The 13,096-nt window shown below is 45.4% G+C and overlaps 1 protein-coding gene across 1 annotated transcript in view; it reads left to right on the forward strand.

Annotated features, from left to right (window-relative positions):
* Positions 1-2,564: 2,564 nt before the first annotated feature.
* The window catches only part of LOC146173642 (uncharacterized), a 38,137-nt gene continuing 27,605 nt past the window's right edge, over positions 2,565-13,096 (forward strand). The window contains exon 1 of the mRNA XM_084583701.1: positions 2,565-3,153. Coding sequence (XP_084439827.1) covers positions 3,114-3,153 — 40 coding nt within the window. The 5' untranslated portion in view covers positions 2,565-3,113. The remainder of the gene's footprint in view (positions 3,154-13,096) is intronic.

The raw sequence follows: 13,096 nt of genomic DNA on the forward strand, positions 1-13,096 counted from the left end.
TTTGAACAATGCTACTCTACTCTTATATGTACTTATATGTACTCTTAGCAGCCAGTACGTGCAGAACCGCTTAGAGTGCTTTCGATCTGAATAGGGAGGAGAAATCAGAGAAATAAAATGAGGTTGCCAAGCTTAATTCTTAAAGTACACAGTCTATTTATTCTGAAGTGTCTTCTGGCAGTCTAGTTGGAGAAATTCATTTATCTTTAAAACTGCTCTGCCCTTGTTTTATTGGCGCAGTTTTTAAGATGAACCATTATTTTTCTGCGTTTTTTTACAAACTGAGCAAATTTTGTCAAGTTTCGTCAGGAGTTCGTGTGATTTTCCTGTCAGTCCTCTTGTCGAGTCCTAGTATCCTTCGTGAATTCCTCAGATTCGGTGTTTGGAGGACGAGAGTTGCTGTAAACTCGAGGACTCTAAACTTTTTTAACAAAAGCTGTGCTCAAACCTCCATATTCGTCCCTTGGCAACCAGCCTGACACATGTAGGTGCACGCTTTCTGACTCGCAGTCGTTTCTTGAACTCTGTTACAAGCGTAACAACTTCCCAGCTTTTCTCTCTTCTCGCGGTCGAGACCCAGATTTTTGTTTATTTTTTCTCCGAATTTCGGCTTTCATGTCATTTCGTCGGCCTCAGCCCAACCTGCAAATTTCTTGTGAATAGTCAATCTCGCTCACTTCCCCTTAAAGTTCGTCTCGCTTTGGGCACGATTTTATTCTCAGACTACTCTACCCAGGGAACAAAGCATAAAAAAAAATATAGAAAGGTTTTGCCAAATTTTTCAGAATCTCACTTGTGTCGCATGCTTGTGTCGCATGAAAGAATCGCACGAGTACCATCTTGCACAGCATTACGCCTTTTATGACGACAAATAAACAAGCAGTAAATATATTGACACAACACCGGGAAAAGCAATCTACAGAGGACGAAATACATTTCCACCGAGGGAAATGTTCCACTTCCAGAACCTTTCTCGACCTTCTTTCCAAGAAACGAGAAAAAGCGCAAACATCACGCATATAGTCCGTACTCAAGACCACTCCCACACATGCTTGCAGTAGTTATCAAGTGCTGCGGCGGCTGAAATTTCCACCTTTCCTTTCTATTTCTTTGTCCAGGTCAGCCATCTGCGTTTCCCGGTAGAGGCGCGGCGGTAACCATGAGACCGTGGCGCCCCCTGCCTTCCGTCTGCGTTTGTTTATCCGCGCGTAGCGTGGAAACGATACGGCCTCGCGCGCCCCACGGCGGTAGTTAAAGAAGCCGGTGAATGCGGACAAATATTACAGGATAAGTTGAGAACGAACTAGTCCACCACGCTGTTACCGGTGGGTGCGCTTTGGCGGTAGTGTTAAGCTAAGCCGAGGAGTGGGGAAAATGCGCCTTTCCAAACGCATGGAAGACGCACGATAAGGTATAGAGACGCGTCCAAGACCCGAAACTATCAAGGTAGGGCCGCTTTTGGATCAGCCGCTAAGCTCGCCTGAGTGACTTCGTGCTTCCACGGTTCGTGCTGACGTCTGACGCTTGCAAGTGCTGTCTGCCATGCCTACGAAACCAAGAGCATATCCCAGTCCCAAAGTAATTTTAATGTCAGTCACTAAGGGCTAGACAGAGCAGTACAAACACTCGAAGGGGAAACAGTCCGAGCAGGATAGGAAGTTGGAAAAAATGCGCAAATAGTAAACCTAATAATGAGTTTAAAGACGGGGATTACTTCACCGCAAAATAATAATTGCTAATTAGCATGCACCTGACGCCAGGCACACGGATACGAGACAATCTGAGTAGTTTTTCATCCCAGCCGTATTGCTCAAGTCATGCGGAAACGAATATATCGAGTAGTAGGATAAGCCAGTAAAGTATGGTGGGTGGCATAAGTACCTGCTGTACCTCGTTTTCTTTTCTTCGTGCGTTATTTCTAACTGTGTAAAAAAGCAAGTGGTTATTGAGTCCGGATATGAAAACCCTGCTTGGTTTTGCGACCTGTCTACGATAGTATTGTGGTAAAGAGCAAGTGAGGCACCAGAAGTGTCAAAAAATGATTTTATCATAAGAATGCGGGACCTCCAAATATCCCAACTTAAGGGCCCCTTGCGAAGAAGCCAGCGCAGATGGCGGGGATACAATATTTCACGGAGAGAGAAAAAATATATATATAGATAATGTGATACCTCACAACGAAAATAGAACAACGAAATAGAACGTCGTAATAACAGCGCGAAAGCGGCGAAACACGGAACTCCGAACAACGTTGAAACACACCTCTCAGTAAGCTGTCGCTGCGTGCCTACCTTCACGCGTGGTGCGAGAGGCAACAAACAGCGCGCAGTACGATCGCGCCAACGAGAAAAAGATCACGCTCCACTCTCTCCTCACGAGGCAAAGAGAAGTACGAGAGTGAGCGTCACACGTACACCTGAGAATCTCTCTCTCACTCACAACGGTGAGAAAGAGTGTGCACGCTGAGCCTGTTCAGTCACGTGACTGCATCGTCAAAGAAACGCTGTTCTGTGTGAGGTGAGTAGAAGCAGAGGAAAGGAGGCTTACGAAGCGGGAGGAAAGGAGATGAGAGGGAGAAATTGAGGCCCCTGGGCGCGGGCGGGCAGGTTGCTGTTGCGCGCTGCTTTTTCGCGGCGCGGGCTCTTTGGACGTGAATCCGACGTTCCACATCGCGATCCCACTGTTGAACGGGGCAAGCGGAAGCGTGGACGGAAACTGCGGTTCGGCGTGTTGGCGTACGACCGTCGGTAGCTGGAGCGAGACTGGCATCGTGGCGTTGGGGTTACGCATCGACGGCGACGCAGAAGGTAGAGGCGACGGCTTTAATCGCTTTCCCGTACGTGGTAGTCGCGGGGTGGTGTTACTCCTTCGCTACCGTAAAGCGCTTGTGCTGTGTTCTTGTGAACGGGCAGCTCTCGTCAGCGTTCTTGTCGAGTCCTGTGCTTCGCGCCCTATCTTGAGGGAAAGACGGAACTACGGCCACCCCGCCGTTTTGAAGGTTCCTCAGCTCTGGACGTTTTGCCGCGCACCCCTGGCCTGTGGTGAAACAGCAGTTCGCTAATAGGAGCACTCGGAGACAGGCGGGGCTGAAGACTCGCTGAAAACGCAACAGCATGGATTTAAAACTGCTCTGGTTGTTCTGCTCCCTGTGGAGTGAGTATTCGCAATTTTTTGCATGCTTATTATTTGACACTGTCTTAGAGAAAAATTAACATGAAGGGGGTTAACATGTGTTCATTTGTTTGATGTTCTACACTTGTTTGTTTAATTTAGGGTGGAGAGGGGGCGTAGAATGTGACTACGGTTCCCCAGATGCTACGTGAGAGTGGGTTGATGTGATCAATTGCTTAAACTGGAAACTCCGATGCGTTTGCAAAACGAATTATTTTATTATTGTGCCGCGCTTTTCAGTGGTGCTCAGTGAAAAATATATGAGAATATAATTTTAAAAATGCCTTAATAAAGATCCTGCTGGACGCACGAGGTTTACATCTATGAACCCCATGCATTATTAGCGTACCACCTGTGAGCACCCAACTTAAATTTCGACAGCAGCCATTACTATGGCAGCTCAAGATATCACACACGTCTCTGCTCCGGTATTGTTGGTAGCTTACTGTATTTTGACTGTTCCTACTCGTATGAGAGGTAGTATTCAGCGATAGTATACCTGCAGCAGTGGCTCACGCATATTGTGACATCAAAATGTAGTTGGGCTTAACCACTTATTTTTCTCACGGAAAGTGGGTACGCAGTGCATCTATTAACAGGATACCGCGCTCTAATCGAAACTATTCTAACTGAAAACGCATCTTTTATGAGTTGGAAAAATCAAGAAAGCAAAATGCAAATGACTCAATCATCGGCTGATTTCGCAAGAGATCTACTTGCGTGGACCCTGATTTTCTGGAACGAATTTCAGAGGCTGCGGTAAAATGCTTTTACGGGGACATTTTCTCCGTCTAGGCATCACAAGTTTTACTCTACTGGTGAAAGCAAATTTTGAGATAAGATTTCTCAGCCATGAAGGCGTCATCTGCTGTCGGCGAAAAGTTCACATACTGAAAGAGAGACAGGAGATCCATTTATATTGAGAACATCAGTAGCCTGGAGTTGTTCGCGTCGTCTTTTTATGCGTGGCTATCTCTCCGAATCAACTTGCACCAAAACACAAAACAAATGACACTTTTTTCAGTTTGGCTGCGAATTCTCAAGACTTTATGAAGACCTTCTTTTAGAACTTACTCACATGTTCGACTCCCTTGCCAATGACAACTTTTTCCAAATTTGTTTGCCAATTCCCAAAATCAAAACGACGCTCCCACAAGAGCTTCTGGACCGGAGATTTAGCAGCGAGTTCCTGGTTCCGAATCATAATGCACTCTTGAGAACACACACATATGAACAGCACTACGGCGGGGAAAAAAAAAGAAACTACCAGATCACAAACACTAAAACCTGCACGCCTTGCGCTCTGTTTCCAGCTTCTTCCTCTCCCTAGCAGACAACAACGCTCGGCCCGTCGTCGTCTCCTCTCCCAAATGATCTTCCCCGGAGCCATTAGCCCCAGAGCTGTTTCTCCCACACTTGGGCGCCTCCTTCTCCACCTTGTGTTTCCATTCTTATTGTTATTCTTTTCGCCTTTTTCTTCGCACAAAAACCGTCGTTTCCTGCAAGGTCCCTCACTTCTGTGCGAGTCCATTGCTATACGCAATACGTCGTCTGTTTCCCCTCATTTCTCTATCTTCTGCTTTGCTTTTTCGTTTTATGCATTTCCTTCTGTCCATTTCTCCTCGGTGCTCTCACGTGCCGCACCGGAATTCCTGGCCGCGCATGTCAGCGACTGGTGGCAGTAAGGCTCCCGGGGCTGCGATTGAGAGTACGACCTCGGCGGCCTCAGAGCTCGCTGATGACCGCACAACTGGCCTCCCGTGAGCGTTCGCGCCTTTCCTTCTGCAACCATGGCGGAGGGAGCACGCGGCTGGAGATGACATCACTGAATTGGCTGACTGGCCCAAATGAACCCTCATGGTTAATCACGGTTTAAGCTGTGCCCATATTGGATCCCAGATCTGCAATCAGATCTGGGACCCAATATGCAATATGAGGGAGCGCGCGGCTGGAGATGACGTCATGACTAGGCTGACTGGCCCGAAGGAGCCCTCATGGTTAATCACGGTTTGAGCTGGGCTCATATTGGGTCCCAGATCTGCAATCAGAGCTGGGGAGGGAGAGGAGGTGGGCAATTTTGAGCCTAAATGAAGAAAGAGTAGTGCTTCTGGGTCTGGCTTCTGAGGTACACAAGGCGGCAGGTGGATAAAAGACATTACTGAATATCAGAAAGCAGGTCAGGGGTAACAGGAAACTAAACTAATTTTCGCGTGGGGTCAGGTGCCTGAGTGGGGAAGCGCAGCTTGCCTTGTAATACGAAAGTATTAGTAGGCTATGTTGGTGCCGGAAGTGTGTGCAAAATGTGTCGCCAGAAGTTGGCTCTCTCATGACGTCGTCGCCAAGTGACGTCATCAGTTAATGACCGGATGTGAGTTGTAAGTCAAGATATAAATAAGTGCTGTATCATTAACGAGCCATTAGTCATATGATATGAAAGTGCTGAGTCAGAGGTCATGAACCAAAAAGTGCTAAGCCATGCTATATGAGTAAGCAGATGTAGAATGTCGTCGACTAGGAACCACCAACGTCGCGTCAAAGCTAATAATTTCGCATTCTCTGCAGTGATCTGTAAGTTATGTTTGCTCTCGGTCTCACACATGGATGCCGGAATTAGAGCAATTTTCCAGGTACTGCTATCGTGGTGGAATAAACGGAGCGGAGCAGAATATGAAATTCGTATCGGTCATCGGATGTACGCTACCAAAATTATAAATTTAACTAAGAGTTTTCTGAATCCGTACAGCGCGTTATTTCGAATGTTCAGCGAAAGTTTTCTCACTTTTTTTATGACAGTATATTTTCACGGACTTGAAGAATAAAGTTGACGGTTATCTGGAGAGGAATGAAACTTAATACTGCCTTCGAACCATGATTTCCTTTCTGCTTCACAGCAGTACTAGGAGACTATACCGACAAGAGAACCACGCAGTTGATACAGCAAAAGAAGGGCTTTTTCAGGCTCAGCAAACGCCACATTACCTCGGCCGGAAGTCGCTAATGCGCACAAGCAGATGCGTCCATCTGCGCATGCACGTTAGTGACTACCGTAAGCAGCCACAGTTTATACGTTATGCGAGGCTGTTGTCGACATTCAATGTTTTATTTCGCAGTTACGGCGTAATTCATTTTCGTTCTACAGGAAGAGTATTATTAGAGCTGTATTAAAGATTTACACCAGAGGAGTGGATGGACGAGGACGAAGTAATGAGCTTGATTTACGGGATGGAAGTCCGGGCTTCCAGGCCCCTTCACTAGCCCTAATAAAACTGCGGCTAATCGTGGTTTCAGGATCTCGCAGTTTCGGTAGGCAAATTCACTGGCGTGCAGGAAGGCTGGAATTACTTACTGGGCATTGGAGTGTCAGGACTGTCTATACGAACGGGCGAAATTAGCCAGTGACTACGCTCGCTGGCCCGAAAGATTTTTGTGGTTTGCCAGGGCTTCGTGCATTCTTTCTAGGTGAACACAACGATGTGTGCTGGAACACAAATGAAGGCGTGATCTTGATTATATGTTTATTTGTCTACGTTGAGACTCTTTCCTACGCTCAGCAAAGTTCTGCTGAGTCCACAGTCCACCTAGAAAGTATCTACTCATACTTTTGGGACTCACTGGAGTTATGATTCCTCCGATAACTATATGGCATTATAGGTGTGACCATTTAAGAACCCTCACAATATCGTGTGCCTAAGAATTTTGGTAAGCTCACTTTTCCGCCCTAGTATGAGTTCATTTCGTCTACCACTGTAGACTAAAAGTAGTCTCGAACACATTTTTTCTCACAAATTATCAACAAGCAAGACAATATGCATAGGAGCGAAATTTTTATTTACAAGCGAAGCAACATTATATACTCCAAATAAGACAGTTTAAGTAGAGCGGTAAGCTGGGCTAACTCATTAACATTCATCTTTCCCACGAAGGGGTTACTGAGCTAAAAAATACACGGACAAAAGAAGCAGTGGACAGGACTGCGCACGCCCTGTCCACTTCTTCTTTTGTCCGCGTATTTTTTAGCGTAGTAACCCATTCGTGGAAAAGAATAATACGGTTTAAGCTTAATCGCAAAATAACCAGCAATAAAAGAAGCAAATGACGCAAAAACTGAGTGAGCGCGACTTTAAACACAAGATGGAGATCCTAGCGGTTCAGGAGCCCGAACTAATATGCAAATTAATTCGTTTCTGTCCTCACTGAAGCGATTCAAGGCCACTGAGGTTACAGCCATGAAGGCTCGTTAAGTGCACCAGCAGCAAACAACCTTTCTAAAATTAACTTCTCCTCCCAACTGCATGCAGATGTGTGTGATATCGATTAACGCTTGAATATGTCGCTTTCAAGTACTATGTACGCATGTGGTTATGGCGTTTATGAGAAAGAACTATTAATTGACGTGAACAACAGGCTTGAAACGCGAATGATGAAAATAAAAGGTCTTAGCTGGGAGGAAGGCCAGAAGTGGCCAGGTTAGTTTCGCTTTGGGAGGCGCAGAGGCTGTCCTTGAGAAGTGTTCATCACACTATTACGCCACTAGTTTCCTTTCCGGGAGCTGTAGATATCCTTCTGTTTTTATGCTGCGATTCATTTCTCTGGCTCGCGTTTCATATCTTCCTGCTGGAACTGGATAACTGTGTATTAGAGCTTTTTCACAAAGCTTGCTAGATCGAGGCGTAATGGTTTTATTTCTGTTTTTGTTTATTTGTCGTTTTATATGATACTAACTCAGCGTTCTTGATGTTGTAACTCAGGCTTTCAGTAGCGCTATACCTAACAGAGTCAGCTCAGGACACTTCCCAAAAGAGTGAGCGCGGCAATAACTATTCTGCATTATCGGGGTCTAGGAAAATAATCTGTCTTTACGTGATCTGCCATGCGTGTTTTGTTTTGTTCATTATTCATCATGACTCTAAAATTGTGTAACTGTCGTCACACTTTACCACACAGATGAGTACGTATACCTCTGCGCCGCTATTTAAAAATGTGCTTTATGTATTTCAGAGCAGGCTCAATGGCTTTATTTAGATTTGCATCAATTAATTAGGCAGGAAACACATTTTTTTATTACAAACGGGAAGTGGAGACTGAAAACATAAATCTGCTCAACCGGCAACTTAGAAAGAGATTGTAACAAATTTGTCTACGTACATGAATGTGTGTGTGTGTGTGTGTGTGTGTGTGTGTGTGTGTGTGTGTGTGTGTGTGTGTGTGTGTGTGTGTGTGTGTGTGTGTGTGTGTGTGTGTGTGTGTGTGTGTGTGTGTGTGTGTGTGTGTGTGTGTGTGTGTGTGTGTGTGTGTGCGTGCGTGCGTGCGTTCGTGCGTGCGTGCGTGCGTGTGTGTGTGTGTGTGTGTGTGTGTGTGTGTGTGTGTGTGTGTGTGTGTGTGTGTGTGCGCGCGTGCGTGTGTGTGCGTGCGTGCGTGCTCGCCACCATATAAATTGCATTATTCACAAGACAACGCATGCTAAAGAATATTATTTCTTTTTCGGCGCAGCAATACCTAACTTGTTTGAGCATCTTGTCGGAAATGAACAAAGTTGACATGCCTTTTCTTTAAAACACCTCGAAGTGCACTTGCTGATTTTCTGCTTTGAATGGGTTGCTTCGTCAAGAACCACCCGACAGTGAGAGTGGGAGAGTGAGGGATATATATAAAACTAGAACGCTTCTCCATTATCTTCAGGGTGCTGGTTCAGTTGCAAAGAACGCGTTGTTAGGCCAGTTGGTGACAGTCCATCTTTGGTCAAAGGGGCGAAAACACACGCACTCAAAAAAAGTGTCCAAGGAAAAAAGGCACTCGGTCCCGTTACCTTCCCTGCGTTCGTGTGTGCTCAAAATTTGCGATTGTCTTCTTTTCCTTGTTGCAGTGTATGCACAGCTCTTTACCGTGACGTTATGAACATGACGCATATATGGCCTACGTACAGCTCGCATTCCAAGTCACTCTAGAGTATGCTACGGGGAAGCTGTAATGCAACTCAACGGGTTGGAAATGCGTTCGCTTGGTTTAAATGCACTGTAAAGAGCGGGAACAGAAAGGCGTGAAAACAAAAAAAAAAAAAAGCTAATTGCGTCCCCCTGGTTAATGAACAAATCCAGCATATCAGCTGTCTTTATAAAATTACTATTGCTAAAAACTGTCCTTGAAGTTTGTATCAGAGGATTACGCAGAATGCATCCAACCACTTCGTACTCCGTTGGGCTTCGAGATGCAATATTGACTCGCACAAGAATACCGCTCATGTAGGCGCGTATATTTTCACAAAACAGCAAGTGCGGCGTTGGCGGGAATTCCAGCCAATAGAAACCAAGGACAGAAGAGCAAACACGTAAAGCAAATTTGCACGCCAGGCGACTGCCGTGAAAGATAGTGCCGACGAAGCTGTTCACAACTGCGCTGTCTTTCCCGCAATCTTATTCTTTTTTTTTTTGCCTCAGTCGCAGTCTTTCTCCTTTTGTCGCAGCGTGTGGACGCCTTAACAAAGAGTCTTACAAAAGCCTTCAGTCGACTGAAGCGTGGACGACAGTCTGTGATGACTACTTTAGCTCGCCCTCTCTTTCTTCTCTTGTTTTCTGACCTCGGCCAGAAATATAACACCTCGCTTGAAACACACTTCATTTTCATGGCGAAAACGTAAAAACGTATTTGGGTTGTAATGTGCCGAATCAATGCATGGTTACGCTCAATCTACAGTTCCCAGCAGCTTGAGATGCTCTCGAAAATTTAACCTTTTTCGGAGGAACAAAGAACATCACATTTTCTCACACAATTTCACTCAAGTCACATACGAAATCAGATACAAATCGCATATAATTGCATAATGTATCATAGTTTCTTGGACATGATCATAAATGTACGATATTTTATGATAATGATGTGCATCATATGAGAGTCTATGCGATTAGATGATATTTTATGAGTCTATTGCGCCGTAGAACTTTTGGTTTTTCAGCAGGGCACTGGTTCAAATGTTAGTTTATATATATGATAAACACTGTTTTCAGTGAGGACAGCTATTCAGGCGCGGTGCATGCCGAAAGTGTTCATGGAGCTCATCCGGCACGAGCTTTCACATTTGATGCACTCCATTGCTAAGATATATCGCCGCATAGCGACATATTTTTATAGGTCGCTAAGTTCAATTGCATTACTTCGACAGGGTAAATAAAAAGAGGTGGTAATAACTAAGATAGGTGTTTCACACGCCATTACCCGAATAGCCATACATTGTCCCCGAAATCGCGATCATCACAACTATCGAGTCCTCTGAACGAAATACATTCTGTCGCAGACATGAAAAGGGAGCGTCTTGTCGGGCTGCAATTTTTTGTTTCCACGTGCTCTCGAAAAAGGGGAGGAGGAGGAGAGGTAGTTAAGTTAACGGCACAAGAAATCCGTTAGCTACTTCCACATGGGGAAAAGAATGAAGGGATATAAATGTGAAAGAGAAAGGAGCCAAAGGAAGCCAAGGAAAAACGAAGTACGCGTGAGCAATCGGTGAGTGGCAAAATCTGGCAGGCCTTCACCACCAACAACGTTAACGTTGTGCGTTTCCTCTGCCCACCGTGGATTTCATTCAGTAACCGCTATTCCTATATTCGTGACTAGCAAGCCATAAAAAGTCATCAGCACATAAACAGCCCTATAGAAATCACGTGGTGATGAATGAAACAAAGCAAGAATTTCTATACTGAATTCTTTTATAATATCTTGCCAATGCTTCCGCAAAGAGCGCAATAAATGTTGCTACGCCTCCCAGCCGACCGAGCACTCGCATTTACGGCTATGCAAGCGCGTATAATTCAAAGTCAAAGCTAAAAAGCGACCACGAATAGGGGCTTTTCGCGGGTCCAGGCAGTTGCGCCACTGGAAAAGGTGGCCGCACCCGTGCTTTCACGACTGCGCGCTCGAGTAAATTATGCGTGCCATAACCTCAGCGTCACATATCGTGGCCGTGCCGAGTCGTTTTATTACACCGCCGAACGACTCGAGTTTTAGGCTCCTCCTGCCTCCACGCCTATCCCGCTGAGCGCTCGCCTCGCCTTTAATATTGTGAAAGAACGATTTAGAAAAAAAAAAGAGTTTAAAAATGAGAAAAATGTGTACAGAGAGTCCGGAAACAGAATAAAGGCATGATATTAACAGCTGCCCACTGAGCATAAGCCTGAAAGGGCATCGGGAGGCAAGGAGCGGGGGGATTTGTTAATGCTGACCATGGAGATGGCTGCCTGATAATGTAACGGCAAGCTATTACGGAAGGTGACGATTATAAATTGTGCAGTAGTACGTGGTTATATACGCGTAATTCAAGCGCTTGCGTGCACAGACATGATATTCTTATCGATAAATGTATGGCTGGTGTCCCTGAGGACCTTCGTTGCACGAAATTTTCGGACGTCCACCGCAAGGTCCAGAAACATTGTCTCTAGAAGCTAGCCCAAGGGTCGCAGTTCAGGATTAGCGCACTCTTGACTCTTCAGCGTCGTGAGAGACTGCTTGCCAATGGAGGAGTACTGCCAATATCCTCTACCTCCATCTGTCCTCTTATATTTGTTTTATCTTTTCATCCTATGGTATGCACAAGGCACAATTCCCAGTCGAAAAAAACTACAGATCCTTGTCAAAAATACGACAAAATATTCTATAGCTCTGTAGTACTTTTCTGAAGTTCTGTAGTTTTTCTGTAGTATATTTCTGTTGTCTGTAGTTCTGTAGCACTTTTCTGTTGTAACTACAGAAATTTCAGATGTTACTACAGAACGTTCTGTTGTCACAACACGTTTCCTGTTAAAACCCACACAGAAATTCTTTCGTAACAACAGAAACTTTTCTGTAGTTTTTTCCGACTGGGAAATGTCTGAACTCATACTCATCGTATTTTCTAACCATCCGTGGCATTTCAGGATGGAATGCCCACGCTTCCATAGTCTCGATAGTGCAGTCTGCCTGACTGTCCAGCTGGTGAACACACAACCTGCATCGACGACTAGGCTAATCGCGGAAAGTTTAGCCTACACGTTTAGAGCAGCGTGTCGCGGTAGAGAACAGTTAGTTATATGGAATTTTATTTCGCATAAACAACTGTGGTTATCATGCGGCGAACGCAAGGTTAGATGGTCTGTTAGGGTAAGCGCCTAAATGTTATACTTATACTTGATTTAGAGCCTTGGCTTTCTTCCGAAACGTATACAAACAAGAGAAATATCGACGAGTGCTTGTTCGCTCTAAAGCAATGTTAGAAAAAATAGTATGTGCTCTTTGTAAAATACAGTAAAATATTTTCCTAAGTTCTTCGAGATGTGAGCATGAAATTAAAATGTGATTAACTGTCAGCTCAACGCCACACATTTCAAACACAGGTTTGTCTTTTTTTTTTTTTTGTTAACTGGAAGGTAGAGAGCAGACACTACCTACGGGTCATTAGTACGTTAATCTAGCCAGCACGCGCTTTCACCCTCCGTTTATATCTTTAGGACGAAAGGGGCGAAAAGTAAAGCAGGGAGGCAAGAGCGTTTATAATTTCTGATATCACGCGGGAAATGCAAGCGGCAGGATTAAGGTGGCTTTCGAAATCCTCGCGAGCAAATAACCAAGGAATTGAAGCACCGGTGTCTGCGAGAAAAAAAAACGTGAGTTCTTCTACGGACCTCTACACTTTTCCTCACTTGTTCTCGGCTTCTGCAATGGCGCAGTGTGAGACAGAGACGGAGCCGAGGCTGCGGAACCTTGAAGCGTAGGCGCGACCTCTGGGGCCAGGAACTCTTTTGTCCGAGTGGCCGTATACAAACCCCCTCTTCCATACACCGCCATTATTCGGCCAGCCCTGCTTTTCTCTTCACGGCTGACGTGACAAGAGCATACGCGAAGACGCCGCAATAGAGGAGCCATCAAGCGTTCATTGTCGCCGGCGGCGAAATGGCCGGGGCCC

The sequence above is a fragment of the Amblyomma maculatum genome, chromosome 11 (assembly GCF_055883805.1).
Source record: "Amblyomma maculatum isolate TAMU_Amacu chromosome 11, ASM5588380v1, whole genome shotgun sequence".
Taxonomy (NCBI): Eukaryota; Metazoa; Arthropoda; class Arachnida; order Ixodida; family Ixodidae; genus Amblyomma; species Amblyomma maculatum.